The sequence below is a fragment of the Uncinocarpus reesii genome, genomic scaffold (assembly GCF_000003515.1).
Source record: "Uncinocarpus reesii 1704 scaffold_3 genomic scaffold, whole genome shotgun sequence".
NCBI lineage: Eukaryota > Fungi > Ascomycota > Eurotiomycetes > Onygenales > Onygenaceae > Uncinocarpus > Uncinocarpus reesii.
The window spans coordinates 1136224-1155575 of record NW_003052498.1 but is presented as its reverse complement, the minus strand read 5'-3'; the positions used below and the strand labels follow the sequence as shown (position 1 = coordinate 1155575).

Genomic DNA, 19352 nt, shown 5'->3' with positions numbered 1-19352 from the left:
ATTGTATGAGTCACTGGGAGGTGTGCTTGTCTTGCCTTTCTTTTCTCCTTTTGTACGGAAGTGATGTGCGAACTGAGGCCGTGAGAATTGCTCGGCCCGACGATGATCCGCCCTGGCCGGCCGCATGCGATCCTGACATTTAGTCTCAACGACATAGAATCAACCTGGACATTGACGAGCTATATAACTATTGAGCCGGTGCTGCTTACACTGGGGGAACTTTTGTGCTCAGTGGCTGCTCTCCGCAAGCTCTGTCCTACCTTTTTAGAGGCGCGCCTTTCTGGAAGCAGTTATCAACTATGGCGACTCCGTTCTCTAAAAGCAACCTGGGTACGACACCCAACCAGTTCACGTCTTCTCCTCACCCGTCGGCAGTCCCAATGGGACGCCCACTCTCACACAAGTCCCCTTCTATGAGAACACCTTCAGCCTCAGGTCCTGGGCATCAAAACCATCCTAGCATTTCATCTCACCAATATCCCACTCCTCTCCCTGTTACGACAGCCGCATTAGAGGATGCAGCTGTATTCAGTTCTCCATCAGCGCTTTTGGCACTTGGTCTAGGCGGGATCACCCCATCTCCAGCGCCCAACGATGCCCTTGGCGGCCAGGGCTTCAATGACGGTGATTTGCATTCAATCGCAATTCCGCCGCTGAATATCACTGGACCAAAGGATATCGATGAAGAGCGGAAGAAGCGAATAGATGAAGCTGTGCAGTTACTTCGGACCCGCGTTGCCGGGCGAGGTGTGAGCCGTGAGGGCGTTGAGCGGCTCGGCAGGCTTGAAGGTCTCGAATGTATGTGGCAAGATAATGATTTGAGCATAGCAGGGAACTCTGTTGACCTGGAGATTGGGTTCGAACCTGGCCAGGAGACTGTGAAAGATGTGACATTGAGGTATGCCACTCACGACGCACCGGAAGGGGAGCGAAGGGTGGACGCATCAGAAGTGTTGAAACGAAACCTGCAGCAAGCGCCTGACGAGCAGCAGCCTCAGCATTGGAAATCCATGACTGGATTTCATGAAAATCTGCGGCGCTTAGCCAGGCTCGATCAGCTGAGCAGGGAAATAAATTGTTTTGAGGCTCTCGAGGGAATCTACGAATGCTTACAAAAAGTCTGGGAGGAGGAAAAACGACAGGGTATGCAGGCAGGTCAATTGGATCACATATGCAAGGGATGGATTGGCAAGCCTTACATGCACCGGGGCAAGCATATTGGACTAGAGCTAGAGTACTGGGTCGAACAGAGGCGCATACTTGAGGCCAAACGTGGTCCGTCGGAAGATGCGATGGAACTTGACGATCCGGCTCAAGAAGACGATAAGGGGCTCCATGCCGCTGGCAACTTTTGGGGGGCCAATATCGAATGCGAAACTGGATACCCATCGCTTCGCGTGTCGAAAGATTGGATTGAATCCGAAGTTTTCACAGTTATCAGTAACGAAGATGGTACGGAACACGACCATATGATCAAAGTGATCAATTGGTCCGAACCCCCTGCCACGTTAATATCTTCTCTAAACAATAATGCGGTGGCCCTGGAGCCAACGATGTTATCCTCAACGACGCCTAATATACGATTTGTTGCGCGGCTTGATCCGCCGGTTGATATGCCCATATTTGCTGCCGCTGAGATCTTCCGTATTTTAGGCGTGAATATGATGCAAGAATTCAAATCAAACACTTATGATAGCCTTGTGGTTTCTTCACAGGGAGACTTGCTTAATTACACCGAACCCGAAGGAAAGCAGCTCCAGCATAGAAAGGAAATTAGCACTTTTGATGCTGATGGAAAGTCGATAAAACGACAACACACATATACCTTTAATGCGTTTGAACAAGTCCCAGGCCGAACGATCCGTGATCTACCCTTTTCACACCCTCGACAATTATCGGAGGTCGTCCCTGTGAGTAGTTGATCCACACTTTCCCCCCAGCAGCGCTGCTTTCTAACGAGAATCCTCCAGATTTTACGACAATACGCGTTTCTCTCATCACTTCTACGACGAACCTTTGCTGATTCTAAAAAGGAGGCCAAAAACATTTCCGGCAGGCCTGCTCAAGAAACGTTTTCCCCTCCGCTCTACCGAGAATCGAGACCAAATGGATATTTTATCAGCAACATCAACCCCACCGAACAAAGACTGGACGCACTACTAAGGAAGGGACACAACAATTGTAACCCATCACAAGAAGCCAGCCCTGGACTCGCCACCAAGGAACTTCGAGTTGACGTCTCGCTCAGAACACCAATGTCATTCCAGCCCTCGATTCTCCTCGTCTTCAACATCGACGAGGACTCGGTGACGGCCCAATCTCGTTCAGCACGATTGACACCTCGACAGGCCATGATTGGTGTCGACATCGGCCTCAATGGGGATATTAACATATCACATCTTTCCGGCTTATGGCCTGACACAACTGACGATGTCCTTGAGGAGGAACGCGCAGCGGAAACGACGAGATTACGTACGCAGATTTCGCGAGTGCTTGAAACCTGTGAGGATTTTGGAACGTTGGTTGAGTGGGTTCTCAGGCGGATGAGGAAGCTGTCATAGGAGCGGATCGGAAGTTTGCCTAGGGAATTAAACGTAGAAAGGTATGCAAGATAGAACCGGAGGCCTGGGCTCCTTTCCGGTGGTAGACGGAAACAATCTGGTACAACATAATATGCATATGTGCTCCAGTTCTGCACGGAGAGTGATGCTTTTCATCTAAGGTAGAGCACTCGAGGCTTCAATTTCAAATGAAGAGATTGGCTACAGATTTGAAGGGATGTAATCGGAGCATTCGTGTCCATGCAGTACTCTACCGGAGAAATTGCACCGAATATTCTAATTCCTCAATTAATTAAGACCAACAAGCAAGTAACCCCTGGGACATAGCCGGTAGTTAGACAGAACAAAAGCATTCCCAAACTAGTATAACTAATTCACAACCGGATCCAACTGCCTTCTCTTGATTCCAACCAGTAGCCCAAGCGGCTTCCGCAAGAACCCCTCTGACGTCTCCATGGGACCATTCTGTTCCAATTGAAACTCAAAATTCTTAAAAACCGTCGCCGCGATACAATGGAGTTCCATTTCCGCGACATTCCTCCCCACACAAGCTCTAGGGCCGTGGCTAAAGGGGATAAATGCGGCCTTTTGTTGCGCGGTCAGACGGGCGGGATCCCATCGAGTCGGGACGAATTCTTCCACGTCAGGGCCCCAGATTTCCGACGAATGGTGAATGGTGTACGCCGGGACAGAGAGAATGGTACCTGGGTGGAAAACGTGACCTTGAATAGTGACAGGGGGTGAGCCTTGCGGAATCTCACGAGGAAGACCGAGTGATGATGTACTGTGGATGCGCATTGTTTCTAGGATAACCCACTGCAGACTGAGACTTGGGGTTAGTTATGACCTCTAACCAAACTTGGCCAATACGATGATGACCTACTAAGGGATATCTTTGACCATCGAAAACGTTGGAACTTCAACGTGGGCTGGTATCGCCTCATCTAAAACTTCCTGCAGTTTCTCAATAACGCCTGGAGTTCTCAGAACCCAGTAAAGCATGGCGCAAGATGTGTTTGAAGTCGTGTCGGAGCCCGCGATGAGCTGCGTCAATGCCTCTGCAGTAAGCTCTTCGCGGCCCAGCTTTGCACCGGTCTCATCACGGCCTTCCATCAGCCGGGATAAAAGGTCCACTCTCGTATTCTTAGCCATTACTTCTGGGCGAAGTCGTTCAGCCACCCGAGCTACGGCGATACCAGCCAAGTTCTCCACCGCTTCTAGTCCGTCGCGAAAGAATCGATCCGGGAGATATTTTGCAAATGGTTTAAGGGCTGGGAAACAGCCAAGGGTTGCGGAAACTTCTCCGCGGCGGTTGAGGACCTGGATGGCAGGAACATAGGAAGCGGGCGAATTGGGAGATTTTTTCATTTCCGCCACATCTCTGCCTTTGGACAGCATGCCAAAAGGAGCGCCAAAAGCCAAATCGCCAATAATATCAAAGGCAAGGTAGTTGAACCAGTTCAGGGCATCGATGGATGCATAGCCGGACCTGGGGTTTCGTTGGAGATCGCAAATCTGGGTCCACTGCTGAAGGAAAAGTTGCAGATTCGCATGGATATACTGCTCGAATTGGCCAATTGACTTGGCGCTGAATGTATGGGAAACGGTCTTCCGTTTGCGGGTATGTTCAGCGCGGTTCCGCGTATTAAAGAGGCCGCGGCGAATGGATACGAAGGCGTCATAGTACTCACTATGGGGGTCCAAATTCAGTATCAAGACAGATTAAAGACCTGCAATTGGGAACTATGTACAGCTCACGAATGCAAACCATTGTACGATTCAATTACACTCACGATTTCAAAAACCCATTCCCATGGCCGTATATTGTCTGGATAGCATCGGCGTCCGCCACGGAAACATGATTCGGTTGGATTCTCACGAGTTTACCATATTTACCATGGGCATTATGCACGGCCTGGTATCTCTTTCCCTTCCGGCTTTGATACAAAAGCCAGAGATGGGACAGGGAAGCGGGGAAAGGCGCCGGAATATCACGCAGGTCCCACCGCTGTAGATATGGTACAATATAGAAATAACAGATTGTAAATCCCGCAATAATATACGGGTTGAAGAGAAAAGCTAACAACATAATGGAGGAAGGCTGCTCGAATGGACCTTAAGAGCCTCTGTCAGAAAGGCGCATAGAACAGGTCATAAACTAGCCAAACGCGACGGAGACAATCAAAGATTTCGTATAGCCCGAAGTTCAGGTTATATATCCAGCAGCCTAGGATATGGAGACAAGGTTCAACCGTGTCGATCCGGGGTCGTTAGCCGGAGTCGGTTTGAAAGCCCGGGATGTTTACAGGTCGTCCATTGCAACGGATCAGCGCGCAAACAGTAGCAATTGGCTGCAGGGCCGTTCCCACGCTCGTGCTGGTCGCCGTTGTGAAGCGGGGAAGCTGTCGGCCAGCGTTGATGTCGAGCCGAAGACGGAGTGCAATCGCGGGAGATGGCTTATGTAAGACATCAGTCAGCGCTGATATCTGCGTATCACAAGCGGATATTCGCCGTTGATTATTATTACTTCTTGAAAAAATTCGTGATTCTCTGGTTTCCATGTGCAGTCCTCTTCGTATCGCCTGGTTTGCCGGCAGTCGTATTGTTACTGGTAGCACTCCGCGTTTTCCTCGCAGAGGCCGGCGCCGGTTTCGTTGGCGACGAAGCCTCTAGTTTGACCGACGGGTGGTGGGCATCGTCTGTTTTGGCAACCTTTGACCGTGGTACATCGGTCTCTTCGTCATGCTCGCGTTTGATGCCCGCGGTTTTGGCAGTCTTGTGCTCCTCTGCTGGAGGTTCAAGCTTGGGTTTCGCTTCCAAACCCTGTGCCTTCTTCTGTGTATTTGCGAAGAAGTTTGCAATATTCTTCTTGTTCTCTTTGCTGTTTATTGGGATAATAAAATCCGGAGAGTTATTTCCTACTTTTCCTACATCCTTGTTCACTGGATAAGCTTCTAGCTCCCCTTCGTAAGGTTTCAGCATGGACTGTAGCTCTTTGGTCCAAGTCGTCCGATGGGGATCTAGCCATGCCGCCATTTCGGCGCTGCCCGGTTCTAGGATAACAGGCATACGGTCATGGATGAAGTTCAAGTAGGCGTTGGAAGAAGTGGTGATGACCGTATATGTGTAGAGCTTCTCGTCCGAGCCTAGTGATCCTTAGTCCATATTCCCAAGGATAAAGCCTCTGAGATTAGAGAAGTCCATACCTTCGTACTTGACACAATCCCACAGCCCAGCAAAACACATCAGATTCCCATCTTTGCGGCGAATAAAATGCGGCATCTTCTCCTTCCCCTTCTTTAGCCATTCATAGAACCCCTGGCAAATGACCACGCATCTCTTTCGTTTCTTCATCGATGTCCACATTCCCTTATTCTCCGCCAGGGAATCGTCGCGGCAATTGATTGTTCGCATCAACGATCCATAGTCCGGTGAACGCTTCGTCCAAAACGGTATCAGGCCCCATTTCATGCTCTGTAGCTTGTACCTAACATGTTCTTCTCCGCCTTCTTTCCGGGAGTCCTGTGGCTCGCCCGTAGTTTCTGACTCCTGCTGGCCCGGCGCACGCTGCTGGCCATCGTGAGCCTCAGCGGGATCATAGCCGCCTTGGTCGGGGGTGTCCGCCCGGTAGACGGGCCCAAAGTATCCCGGCGCAAAATTGTAGGTTTCTCTCACTTCATCATCGTCGGGTGCGTCGTCCACCGGTTGTCCTTGTTGCTGTAGCTGGTGGCGAATGAACGCGAGGCGCTGCATATGATTTCATCAGCCCAGTTCCGCTTGTTGGTGAAAGGCCAGGGGAGATCCATACAACACCCAGTGCATATCGGCCACACATTGTCGCAGAGCACCGGTCTCTCAATTGTAGATATAGCCGGATGGAAGACTGTCTTCAAGCCGTACGCGACAACATTCTCTCAACATCCAAATCGCGCCGTTGAAGCCCAACCGCCGTCGCTGAAGTCCGGTTTAACTTCCTTGCCAAGGCGGCTCTTATCGTCCAAAGTTTCGCAATATAAAACTAAACGAAGACTCTTTGTCGGTTGATGAGCATTGGTTCTACGTACAGGTGCCTGCTTCCCTCCTTTCGACACGAAAATACTAACATCGACCCGAGCTATGATATGCCGAGTTAGATCCCACTCGCGCAAATGCTGAACCAAGCCCTCCGGCGCATCAGCGCCTCTCCGCCCGCCAGACCAACAGCTCTTCTCTTCCCCGTCCGATTCATCTTCCATCGAGCGCAAAGGAATCCCTTTCCCTTCAGAAACAACGTTTTCCTCCGGCCGCAAAAGATTGCTTCACATACCGCCCGCGCTCCTCAATCCCGATCCTATACCATCTGGGACAAGTTCCGCGACAATTTCAACGAAGCTAAAAAGGATGTCTGGCGCAAACATCCCTTTGGGATGCCAGTCATGCTCGCATTTGCCGTCGGCTCGGTCTGCTGCTTCTTCTACGTCATATACGACCATATCACGCATGTCGAGCCTCAGTACGCACGGTATCCGCCCGCCGTGGGCGATAGGCTACGGAAAGCGGTCTATTATACCCAGTTCGATCTGAACCCCGTCCGTGCGCTTCAATGGTATAAGCAGGCGCTCATTGCGGCAGACCAGGTTGGTATGCATCCGTTTTCGGAAGAGGTGCTGGCGATCAGGATGCAGGTAGGGCGCATGCTGGAAAAGGCGGGGATGATGAAGGCGGCGATTGAGGTGTCGGAGAAGGTCCAGAAGGACTGTATCGAGTGGGTAAGGAACGGGAGGCGGAAGCAAATAATCAGGGAGAATGAGCGCGCGGTAAGCGACAAACGGACAGACGATCCCGCTGCTATAGAGGCAGAGAGGATTGAGCTGGAAAAAGAAGTAGCAGAGGAACAGCGCCGTTCCTCTGTGATGAAACTGGCTGCCGCTTCCTGCGTCAGACTTGCAGAGCTTTACTCGAGCGACCATGTTCGAGAGACAGACAAAGCCGAACAGGCACTCCTGGCCGCTGTCGACCTATGCCGCACCGAGGTCCAGTATCGTCGGGATAAGAACCTCCCCGTTACCGGGGACGGCGATTACTACATCAGTCTCACCCAGGTCGCCAGCGCGTTCAACGAGATGGCAGACTTTTACACCCAGCGGGGTCGAACCGACCTCTCCACCGCCTTATACATGCAGTCCCTCGCTCTTATCAAAGAAGACGAGCAGGACCGACCGACCAGCTGCGCCCAGGTTGTCCTCCTAAATAACATCGCCAGCCAGATGGCCGAGCAAGCACAGAATCCAAACCCGCCGCCCACAGCAACAACATCCGGCTCTCACTTACCTCCCATCTCGCGCGACCAGTTACTCTACGCAGCGTCGGAATGGGCCAAGAAGGCTCTGGATGTGGCCGATAAAATCCAGCCGCCCGTCCGCAACGAAGAGTGTGACCAAGGCTGTGTGACAGCGACGTATAATCTGGGAGAGATTGCGGAAATGCAGGGTCATTTCAATGAGGCGAAGAAATACTATGCAGAGACTATAGAATTATCGAAAAAGATACAGTTCTCTGACGGCGCGGACATGGCGAATGAGGCTTTGGAGAGGGTCAAAGGTAAAGTATGAGAGCGGTGTCAAGGGCTGAGGCGCAAGTTTGAATGCTTCAGGCTCAATCTGCGCCGTGCCGCGCGATACCTGTACAATATAAAGTTATGATAAGTGAGTAATTGATGACTTTGAGTCTCCATATTGACTCTCCGCGGCCTACAGTGTGGGATATCTGAGAGCTTGGGGAATAAGAGCATAGTTGAACATAGCGAGAATGTACTCCGGTTATTTACCAACAAGAGCGCAGCAAGAAAAGACAAGGACAAATAGAATGAAGCCAGTACGGTGGGAGACACACAAGCTCCAAAAGTATGGCTAGTTTTTCTTCCTACCCTCGTTGGACCAGGACGCCCTTTTATGCCCGACATTGTAACCGGAAACCGACACAGCAACAGAAACTTTACTTTCAAGTTCCTATCCCGTCAACAGTTCCCGAGTCCAGAGTTTGGTTCTTTCTGTAGATTTTGAGGAAAAAAAGTCATGGCTCATCGCTCGTCCATCCCAACCCATTACTGATACTGATTTGAGCAATATTTCAGGATTCAATTCTCACTCTATGCCCTTGACACAATACCCCAGGCCCGAATCTTGTTGTCAGTGTAACCAGCAAAGAGGACCTGGCCGTCCGCAGACCAGGCCAAGCTGATTGGCTCTGGCTCGCCGCTCTTCTTGCCACCCTCAACCAAGTCAAGCTTGAGCTCGTCAACCTTGCTCTTCTTCTCCAAATCGAAAATGGTGATGCAGCTCGTGGTAGCAGCGCAGAGCCAATAGCGGTTGGGAGAGAAGACGAGAGCGTGGATCTCGTCACCAGCTTGAAGGGAGTAGAGGTGCTTGGATTCGTTAAGATCCCAGAGCATGGTGATTCCGTCCTTTCCACCGGAAGCGCAGAGAGAGCCGTCGGGGGAGATGGTGACGGTGTTGATGTAGCCAGTGTGGCCGATGTGGTCGGTCTGGATGCGGCAGGTGGAGAGTTCCCAAACCTGATGTCGCGCAATTAGCAAGCCATGTCAATAGAGGAGTGCATGCGTAAAACAATTGAAATTTGTGATTTTGATCAGGGCAATTGGTGATAATTGTCTCATGGCCCAGAGGGCTCTGAAGTAGCAAATACTTTAAGGTTGCAAAACATCCTTTGGGTCTGTAACAAAAAGGGCGAAACGGGACAAGTGCGCGCGTACCTTGACGAGTTTATCCCAGCCAGAGCTGACAATGACGGGGTTCTGGGGGTTGGGGCTGAAGCGAACGCAAGAGACCCATTCGGTGTGGCCCTTGTCGGTGATGGTGTACTTGCAATCTCCAAGAGTATTCCACAACTTGATTGTTCGGTCACGGGAGCCCGAAACGATCTGGCGGTTGTCGGCAGAGAAGGAGACGGAGAGGACGTCGTTGGTATGGCCGACGAAGGTGCGGGTAGTCTTGCCGGTGGAGAGCTCCCAGAGACGGAGAGTCTTGTCCCAAGAGCTGGAGAGAGCGTAGGCACCGTCGGAGGAGATAACCTATCACATGCAATCACTAATCAGCCATGCACGATTCTTTTCACCAATATTGGCAGCAGGGTCCTCAATAGCAAGAACGTACACAGTCAGAGACGATGTGAGAGTGGCCGTGGAGGCTTCGCTTGGGATATCCATATTCAGTCTCGTCGCGGGTCAGGTTCCAGATGATCAAGGTCTTGTCGCGACTGGCGGAAAGGAGCATATTGGGACTATAATCCATGAACAATCAGCACTCCATCGAACCGTCGTCAAGGCCCAGGATCAATGTGGTTGTTCGTACTTCTCCATTGATGTCGCCAAAGAAGTAACCCAGCCATTGTGGCCCTCGAGGGTTCCACGGAGAACCAACTGCTCAGCCATGATTGCTCGAAGTCTGAAAGTGTCTTGAAGAAACCTCGACGGTGGGCGGAGAGAAAGCGAGGATGGACGAGCAACGGTGGAATTTTCTGAAGAGACGGCTGGTTGCTCGCAAAAGTTGTCGAGGAAGCAAGACACACACAGCGAACCCTAAGCGCACTCTGATTTGCTGCGTTGTGCGCGCTAACCCCAGTTGGGACCTAAGCGAGTCCGTCCGATCTTCGCAGAGCAACAGCATCAACGACTACAGCGAGGTCGCCAGGCTGGAATCCAGCGAAGCGTCCTCGTTAATATCAAGTGCGCATCTATCTAAATCGCTTTCCAGAGTAGCCATTCCCAGGAATGGTCCCATATGCACCGAGTACACAATATCAAATCTATCATACATATCCTGAGAACCCCCCACGATGCAATCCGTATATATATACATAACAGCACAGCACCACATCCAGCTCATGAATTAAAAACCTCAATATTGGGCATCCTTCCCAGTCCCCCTCCCGTTGCCTTGGCGCCACTCTTATCCCCCAGTGCACTCTTATCCTGAACATGCTGTCTCAACAACCTCAAAACATCACTGTTCGCCCATCTCTCGGGCACCGGTCGATACGCCGGCTTAAACGCACCCACCGTCTGCGCCCACTCGCCACTCTTCGCAGCTCCGCTCTTCCAAGTCTCCGTCACCGTGTCTTTTGGCCTTGCACCGGTCGTCGCCGAGGTTTCAGACTCCGTGCCAGGCGTGGGCGGCTCTTGCGTCGCCCAGTAGTATATATCCCAATCATTCTCGTCCAGAAAGCGATCATACTCTTCCAACTCGGACTTGGACATGGTGGAAAGGTTTGTAGCGGCAAACGTTGACAGCAGTAGATCGGACTCGAGGGTTCCCCGTTTGCGGGATTGGTCTTTTTTTTTTCACGTTCGAGTCAGCTTTCTTTCTCTACGCTATACTAGTTAGCGGCCATGTGGACGGGGGAGGGGAACAAACACAATAACCGCGCTCTCATCGTAGCCACGTCTTCCCCTGTTCTCCTCAACGGCTCAACTTTAAATGTGATGCCCTCCATTTCACCCAGCTCCAATTCATGTTTTCTCGGAATACCGCTTTTCGACTGGCTGTCTGTGCGGCGGGAGGAGCCTGATCGTACCGGTCCATTGCTGTTTAATAAATAACTGCTTGTGGATAAGCTCCGGTGGTGTAAGGTGCATTGCTCATATCTCAGAGCGGATCTGGTAACTTTTCCTGTCCGCAGCGGCAACCTGGTAGGGGTCAGACATCCTAGGTAGCGGCACAAGCTCTGAGCGTGATTCATCTTATGGATGGTCTGTTTGTCCGGGTTGTTCAAATTCAAGAGTCGCGATGCCGTGAATGTAGCTTGCTCTAAGCCGCGATTTCTGCCATTGCCGAATAGGCGGCGGCGGGTGTGTTTGACATGTTTGCACCCACCTGCTAGTGGCTGGAAGCTGCTAGATTGGTTTGATACTGCAGCAATACAAACGAGAATCAGCCTTGAAGACCTAAAGAATAAGATGTTTGTCTATTGCGGAGTATTGTTTGTGATTCTGGTCCCTAACGTCGGTCAGTGCGAGACCAGTAACCAGGCAGGCAGCCCATTTCCAGTTTTGAATTGCGACTCTGGACCATGAAATAGATGAAGCCAAGAGGCCCTTATGCTAGAGCATATCGTCATAATATTATATTATATTCTGCAATACACCATGAATCTCATCGCCTTGTAGACATACACCGTGAGACGCAAAAAGTACAGAAACCAGTTCACGAAACCATCGCCCTCTAGCCAGAGTGTAAACCTTTTATGTAGTCCGGTCATTGCTAAAGGGTATAAGCACTGAAGCGAAGTAAAGAAATCGTACAACTTAGATAAGATGCTTTGATCTATTGCCAAAGGACGTTAGTCATGCATATCCAATAGCAACCATGGGCCAGCCAATGAAACGCCTCAATAAGTTGAACCCGAGAACACTAGACAAAACGAAAAAGACAAAAAAAGACATCAGGAGCACTCACCTAAAGTACGCTCTCAAATAGACAACCTGCCAAGCACCCAAACCCAGCAACATACCCATGGTTCCGTACGCAAACCATTTCACACGCTCATTCGTACTCTCGTTTGTATCTCTCAATTTCTGCTCTCTGTAGCGCAGGTAGTCCATCTCCGTGACAATCTCAGCAACCAATGCTTCCATGTGCCGCAGATCTGCCTCCACAGGCTTCAGCTTCTCCTGGACCTTGATGGCATCCCAGTCTCGTGCGTCGGCACCGATGTCAACGTCAAGCTCGACGGTACGGAAAGGAAGGGCACCAGAGTCTGTTTATGGCATGCCAGGTTAGAAAAAAACAAAGGGTATTGATGTGGGACCGGGGGGGTTCAGGAGGGCATACGTCGACCAGAAAGGACGTTTGAGAAGCAGACGTCAAAAGACGCATCGCCGAGGGAAGTAAAAGCCTGTCGGGTCTCGCCAACTACGTCTTTAGGACGACCGTATTCATTCCCTAGGGAATCTTTGATCTGTAGAATTGAACCCGCGCCCCCGAGTTAATCACACATCATTCTTCCCCAAATAATAAACAAAGTAGAGATTTCGGTTGTCCCCACGTACATGCATATTCACAACCTGTCCATCTCCTTTGGTCCCGCTCACAGTGGCTGTAACAACAACGAGCTGTTCCCGACTGACAAAGTTGCGTATACAACGCTCGTGCTTCCCGCTGTGCGTATCGGCAATCAGGTCGAACCTCAAGGCGTCAGAGACGGAGATGGCGATGAAAAGAAGGAAAAGCGTGCGTAAAAGAGACCGCAGTTGCGAATCCGAAGAACCCATCTTGGATAAAGACGGTGTTCTAGCGGGTTGGGTGTGTTCAATTGACAGCTGCTCGCGGATAGTTCAATGCCACGATACACTTTTGTTGGTTTGGGCTCAGGAGGTCGAAACACACCGGGGGAATGATGTTCCGCTCCATCTTCCCAGCCAAGTTCATCATTGCAAAATGTTGACTATCTAAAGTGCAAACGAATTGAATATGTAATTTAGATTAGAAGTAAATTGGTATCGTCTAATAAGCCAATAGTTCAATACAATCATGGCTCCCAGAAATAAAAGAAATAACCCTAAATCTTATCATACGTGATAGGGCCTGGACTTCCCGACAATCACAATGCATCATCATTGATGAGATCAAAACCAGTAAGGAAAAGTGCAGTGATTGCAAGAGTAAGAAAAACCGCCCGCCAAATTAGGAGTGAAGGATCACCATCCAGAAGAAGACCATCTTTTCAGTCCATAACTTGCAAGATATATATGCAGTGAAACAGTGATTAAAAGAAAGTATGTGAAAATAGCCTCGATAAAAGGTGCTGTGCCATGTTTACTGACCATTTGCAAAGAGAATGAGTGGTATAAATGCAGCTTGGCGAAGTAACAGGACATAACAGGTCTGCGAGATATATAAAAGCCAATCAGTATATAGAGGGACATTATTGCGAAGAATATGACACCTAAAGTTGAAATTCTGAATCATTCATGCATGAAACATAAACACGCAAGGCCGGAAAATTGGGGCAAGGTGTATTATAAAGATCTTTAAGACGTGGTTTAATATAAATCCCGAAAAGAGAGAAAAGAAAAAAAGGAGGAGGGGGAAAGAGTGCTTATATAGGCTGCTTTTTCTTCCGTAAAAACACCCTAGAAAATGAACTGAACCCACTACTTTCCTTGACCGAAGAAGTGGGAGGACGTGATGGCTGGGGAGACTCCGGAGGACCAGTATTTCTGAAGAAATCTGCCAGGGCAGAGGTGTCAGATTCATCGGCGCGAGTGTGCTTTCGCAGCTCGCCTGTAGGACGGGGGCTCATGTTGTATCCGTTCCGCAATCGCTCGACTTGGGCAGGGTGCGCAGCCGAATTTAGTGCGTAGGATTCATGTCGAACGGGATACTGAGGCGAGGATAAAGCTCCATGGATTGGAGGGAGCGCAGGTGCATCTGCGGGAGTTGAAGTAGGGGTCGCGAAAGACTTATGGGAGCGCAGCGAAGATCGCGATAGCTTCGCTGTGGGTGCTTTATCTGTTGAAGCGGTTCGCATGAGGCGAGATTTCATTGTGGCTTTTGATTTGGATTTGGAGCCTTTGGTTTCATTTGCCGCATGCATGTTGACGGACAATAGTTGTGGAAGCTCATCGTTGCTGGGAGGCGGTGGAACACTGCGCAGAAAATCCATCAGACTTTCTTCCTTCTGCTGGGGCTTCTTCGACTGCGCAAAAACTTCATCTTCGCTGTCGGTGTCGATGGCGTAGGGATCCCTCACTCGCCGGCGAGTCCTGACAGGTTCCACGACCTCATCCACCGGCGAATCAAGGACTGATCCCAATTGAGACTGCGCCCTGACAGCCCGACCGCTGCCGTGATTGACTGGCTCTAGAAGACCCGTCCGCGAGTTGTACGAGGAATTAACGGATCTTGGCGCGTTGAAACTATCCTGGGTGCTCGCGAGGGAGCTGCGAGTCAACGCGTCTCTATCTAGCCGAGTTGGGCTAAGAGATTGGAACTCATCCGAGTCCATTGTTGTTCGAAACGGTGCAACAGTCCGGGGAATCCGGTGTGCACCAGACCGTGGAGGGCCTTCACGGATGAAATCAATCAGGTCAGAAGTCTGGTTATCTTTCGGTGTAGCCGCCGAGCGTGCTTCTAGACGACGTCGATTAGGACTTGAAAAATGACTAGACATTGAACTCTGCGCACGGGATGGAACGGGCGACGGTGATGACGCCTGTGTGCCAAAGTCATGCGAGAGCTTGTTTTGCCGTACTGAATCAGGGATAACAATAGGAATATGCAGCTTCGGCGCATTCGGGTCCGGGCCCGTGTGTCGGATGAAATCCGCAAACTCACGGACTGACTTCACTTCTGTCCTTGCATCTCTCGCCTGTGGCACAGGCCGTTTTGGCTGAAGACGAGTGGGCGTGGCAATACGAAGTCCATTGGAGCCACCACCAATTGGCGGCGAGTTCACCGATCCCTGTGAAACGCTTTCAGAAGCTGCCGCGCTTCCTGAATCATCTGGGTCTCCAAAGTTATTATTATTATCCGTTCGCACAGAAGCCCATCGCGGTGAACCAGGATCCTGCGTTTGTGGTCAGCAAACTAAATCGTATAGCAAGGGAAGTGCAATGGCCAAGACCAACCTCAATTTCTCTCATCGTTCTCGGCGTTAGTGTATAATGAAGTGTCTCATCGCTTTCGATCAGGAGGTCCAGATCCGAAGTTCCATCGCCATTTACATCCCCTGCAGAACGCAGGGGGTTGGGAGTGACTTGCCGGTTCACCAATCCCTTGAGTTTGCTCGAGACTTGAGATGTACCGGAACCAGATGTGATGGGTCTTCGCTCAGGAAAACTACTGTTGCTTTCGGAGCGGCGAGACCTAAACCCTCCCGGCTCACTGGGCGATTTAGACGGGGGAGGGGAAACGCGCTGAACTGCGGCACGCTCTCTCCCAGGTGAAATACTCCTAGGAGAGTTAGTCATTGCGTGGGGCGCGCTGGTGACCATAGAGGTTTTGACAACTGGTCGCTTGGGTCGCGAAGACGTGGAGCGGTTGCTCTGGCCGGAGGCAGATTTTGACGCAGAGGAGTCATTGGATTGGGGACCTGCACGCAAGCCAGGGGAATGTTCATCCGGAGTGCCGGTCGCGGCTGCGACTAGTTCACGCAGAGGGCTGAGCCTAGGCGGATTAGAGGCGGATGCGGTAGGTTGCGCAACGAATGCGGTCTCAACTATGGTGTCATTCGCTTGCGTTGGAGGCGGAAGATCCTGACCAGAAAGGCGTAGAGGAGATCTTTCGGGGATGGGAGACGGTGCATCTGTATAGTCATCCACGGCAAGTCGTTGTACCGAGCCAGTCATGACCGGTTCTTCGTCGATTTGGTGTCTCTCATGCATTTCTGAATGCTTGGTTGATGGGCTCGTGAGCGTAGTGTGTGGTTCATAATCCTCGTACTCTGAGCTTCCTTTTGAGAATCGGCTTTCATTTCGAGAAATTGGTGAAGGAAGTTCGGATATTTGAGAGTGACTGATCGCCACACCAATACTATCGGAGTGCAAAGAAGACACCGGACTTCCGGTATTTTCTGGGGCATCAAGGAAAGGATCAGGGTCCATTGAGCCATGCTGATTAGCGCGCGACCCGCTTTCGACGGTATCAAACCTCCTTGTTCGATTCATATTAATGTGCTCGGCGTTCTCGCGCATTGGCTCTAGACTCTCTTGCTCCTTTCTAGGAGGAACGACAACCAGGTCGGGTTTGCTATTTACAGGAGGTCTTGTCGTTTTCAAAGGAGTGGTGGGGAGGGAATAGGATCGAGAATGGGAGCGGTAATCGAGCGCGGAAGCTGATTTGGGCAAGATATGTTCTTGCGCGGTAGGAGCTGTGAGAACGGTATTTGTGAGGAAAAGGCTTCGGGGTCGAAATGCGCGTGCTTGAACGGCTACAGCGAGTTGTGCGGTGAAACCAGGAATCTCGATTTCGTCTATATCGTTATCGGACAGAGGAAGGGGTATTTCGGCTGGCTCTACTGACTCGCCATCTTCAGAGACAGGTGGTTGCGAAAAAAAGGTACGAAGCTGCGGTTCATCGAGGGTTTCCACCGTTCCAACACTGCTCTGTCTACTGCTGGTCTTCCTGGGAGAGCGCAATAGCGATTCTCGCGAAAGCGTTCTGGACAATGCAGGGCGCCTGGAGTATTTCCTCCAAGTCCGCCACAGCCGGCCAAGTGTCGGATTCAGAGCTATCTTCTCCACATCCATATCGTCGATAACCAAAGGCCGGCGAATCGCAGCCTCCTCTGGCTGACCTTGGCTAGATTTTACGGCAGCAGTCCCCTGTCTACCACGTGCGTTGTCGGTGATGATAATCAGAGCGTTCTCCCCGATGTATTCCAATATCGAGGTCAAGAAGATGGCGGCTGCAGGTGTGATATGGCCCACGTAATTTGAGAACCGGCCAGGCCGAGTTCCGCTATCGTCCAAGCCCTCTCGTCGAAGATGGTCTTCCTCATCTTCCTCCTCCATATCACCCAACCTTGAATACACCATGCATCTTAGACGTATCAGTTTCCATGACCTTTCCAACTCGAAATGGCCCGACGGTTCTTGGCCACCGTGGAACTCGGACAACTCCTCATGCTCTCCTCCACCCAAGTATTCACCAAGTTCATCATCAGCAGCGGAGACAACCTCCCTTGCCAGTCGGGGCTTTAGGACATCTGCTACTGCGGGGCGAATAGACGCCAACCTGGTCGACTTGGCGGTTAAAAGAATGCTAAATAATATATTGTCCAGGAAGCCGTTTAGCAGTGCCAGCGCAGCATCCGTGATGTCGACACTGTCGTGGTGATGCTTCGCGAAAGCATTGGACCCTTGATCCGCATCGATCAACTGCCGTGCGGCTGACGCTGCGACATACTGCGGTTGCGGGTTGACGAGAGGTGGTGAGAGGACGCTCGGCTTGGGGCGTTTCTTGTAGTCTGCAGACAAGCTTGAGCTGCGGCCTCGCCGCGCTGACCTTGAGCCAAACCCCAGAGACGACTGGTCATGCATCGCGAGACGGATTTTGTGTCGAATTCTCGTAGGACCATTCGAGCTTGGACACCTGTTTGGCTTTGTACAACGCGGCTGAAATGCCAGATCACTCACTCGTATTCCTCATGAACATAAGGGATCAATCAGGTCGGAGGACTTGCGATGTGTCGACCTGCACCCAGACATGGAATATCAGCGACCGTCGCCTGTATTTTGGAGCCCGTTTTGCCAGAAGTAACCGGTCTGGGGGGATGGAAAGGGTCCTTGCACACGGGAAGCGGTCGGCTGCAGGACGGGTAACGCAGGTGAACGGCGACTTACACAAAGAGACGGGCTCGACGGGCGCAACAAGGAAGTGAAGTTGCGGATGGGGATTGATGGACAAACAGGAGCGAGCTTCCGAAGCTGCAAACACTCTCTCGATTGATAAATTAACGAGGACAGCCGGTGGAAGATCAACTAATAGTGACGGCAGACAGGCTTCTGCTCGGTCGCAGCGACAGGGCCTTTCGATTGGGCGGTGGGACTGCAAGCGAATGGATCCGATCAACGCATCAAAGCAGCGAGAACGACAGTTCTGAAGGGGAAAAGGGAGAGATGAATGAAATCCTCTCTTGACGGCCGACCGGACGGTGCTTCAGGAGCTGGTGGGGAGTGCGGGATTCAGTCCAGCAAGGGTTCACGAGTTTAATATAGACCACTTTATTCACCCTAAAACTGAGTTTGGCCCAGCGTTGACGATGCTTCTCTTGTCTCCTCGTTTAAAAGCTGCCAGGCCGGATCCGTTTGAATGTCGAACAGTGGGCTCTGGTGCTGATGTGATGGCTTGGTGTTGGAGCCTGAGTCCGGCATGCATCCTGCGACTCTACGGCATATCAATGCATTATGCAGACAATGGAAGGCAACGAAACCAACTGCCGGTCGTAGATCCGCGGCTTGATATCTCCTTTAGCCATGTATTCGACCCTAAGCTCATAGCTCGCCCTGGTCTTTCAGGCCATGCGAACCGACGGCAACTTGTTCTACTATGTAACTATCACGGATAGCTCCCGGCGGATGCCCAGCAGCCCATGCCCCAGGGTCGCAAGAGGGATGGAACGACGGCGCATCTTCATCCATCCCAATTATCCACAGATCAACAAGGGACGATCATGCCCTATATTGCTGGCAGAAGTCCTCCAGAATGATCATCGAAGCCCTCGTTCACAGGGAACCACCACGCCGCAATGCAACATGCAGGTACACCCTGCGCAACCGCGAAGATCAAGAGGGCCCCCCCAATTTTCGTTCTTCGGTTCGTCCAGCATCAAGCCAGCGCTAGTTGACTAACGAGCTCACAAGATCGGACTTTTTGTCTGAACCAAACGCCCAACCCAATCAATCAACCGCATGTTGGAGGAGCTGGCCCACTTGGAGCTGCTTGAAGATGGAATCAGATTTCAATAGTCCCAACCTTGACAGCCAGCGTTTCTCGCCATGAGGAGCCGGCTGTTCGCCCGAAAAGAAAAGGGAGTCTGTGCTCTTTACGAAGCTGTGGTTCTAACTTCTCACGACGTTGATGAGAAGGAAACCCAGCATCCAAAAAAAGAGGCAATCGGGTTTCAAGTTGTTCGAATTCGTGTTGCCAGGATAATCCCCGTCCTTCCGTGCATGAGACTAGTGAGTTCTTGCCCCCTGGTTAGGCCCCCCGGACAGGACGTCGGTTAGCGGCTCGCCTGGAGACTGATAGGGCCGTGGCCCATGGGTTTGACAGAGCGATCTGGATACAGTGG

The 19352-nt window shown here is 51.3% G+C and overlaps 7 protein-coding genes across 7 annotated transcripts; 2 read left to right on the top strand and 5 right to left on the bottom strand.

Annotated features, from left to right (window-relative positions):
• Positions 1-299: 299 nt before the first annotated feature.
• UREG_05169 (uncharacterized protein) lies at positions 300-2561 on the top strand (the record flags this gene model as incomplete). The annotated part of the gene is made up of 2 exons (XM_002584434.1): positions 300-1910; positions 1971-2561. The coding sequence occupies 2 exons, from the start codon at positions 300-302 to the stop codon at positions 2559-2561; spliced, it is 2202 nt and encodes a 733-aa protein (XP_002584480.1).
• A 369-nt stretch (positions 2562-2930) lies between these two features.
• UREG_05168 (benzoate 4-monooxygenase) lies at positions 2931-4650 on the bottom strand (the record flags this gene model as incomplete). The annotated part of the gene is made up of 3 exons (XM_002584433.1): positions 2931-3345; positions 3445-4251; positions 4355-4650. 3 exons carry the CDS (start codon positions 4648-4650, stop codon positions 2931-2933), a joined length of 1518 nt encoding a protein of 505 aa, XP_002584479.1.
• A 434-nt stretch (positions 4651-5084) lies between these two features.
• Positions 5085-6396, bottom strand: UREG_05167 (uncharacterized protein; the record flags this gene model as incomplete). The annotated part of the gene is made up of 3 exons (XM_002584432.1): positions 5085-5707; positions 5768-6308; positions 6370-6396. 3 exons carry the CDS (start codon positions 6394-6396, stop codon positions 5085-5087), a joined length of 1191 nt encoding a protein of 396 aa, XP_002584478.1.
• Positions 6397-6709: 313 nt separating this feature from the next.
• UREG_05166 (uncharacterized protein) lies at positions 6710-8152 on the top strand (the record flags this gene model as incomplete). Its single annotated transcript, XM_002584431.1, has 1 exon — positions 6710-8152. One exon carries the CDS (start codon positions 6710-6712, stop codon positions 8150-8152), a length of 1443 nt encoding a protein of 480 aa, XP_002584477.1.
• A 536-nt stretch (positions 8153-8688) lies between these two features.
• UREG_05165 (uncharacterized protein) lies at positions 8689-9832 on the bottom strand (the record flags this gene model as incomplete). The annotated part of the gene is made up of 3 exons (XM_002584430.1): positions 8689-9114; positions 9313-9630; positions 9713-9832. 3 exons carry the CDS (start codon positions 9830-9832, stop codon positions 8689-8691), a joined length of 864 nt encoding a protein of 287 aa, XP_002584476.1.
• Positions 9833-10440: 608 nt separating this feature from the next.
• Positions 10441-12828, bottom strand: UREG_05164 (early meiotic induction protein 5; the record flags this gene model as incomplete). The annotated part of the gene is made up of 6 exons (XM_002584429.1): positions 10441-10889; positions 10973-11502; positions 11731-11881; positions 12069-12314; positions 12389-12515; positions 12607-12828. The coding sequence occupies 6 exons, from the start codon at positions 12826-12828 to the stop codon at positions 10441-10443; spliced, it is 1725 nt and encodes a 574-aa protein (XP_002584475.1).
• Positions 12829-13655: 827 nt separating this feature from the next.
• UREG_05163 (uncharacterized protein) lies at positions 13656-17598 on the bottom strand (the record flags this gene model as incomplete). The annotated part of the gene is made up of 2 exons (XM_002584428.1): positions 13656-15125; positions 15187-17598. The coding sequence occupies 2 exons, from the start codon at positions 17596-17598 to the stop codon at positions 13656-13658; spliced, it is 3882 nt and encodes a 1293-aa protein (XP_002584474.1).
• Between the last annotated feature and the right edge of the window lie 1754 nt (positions 17599-19352).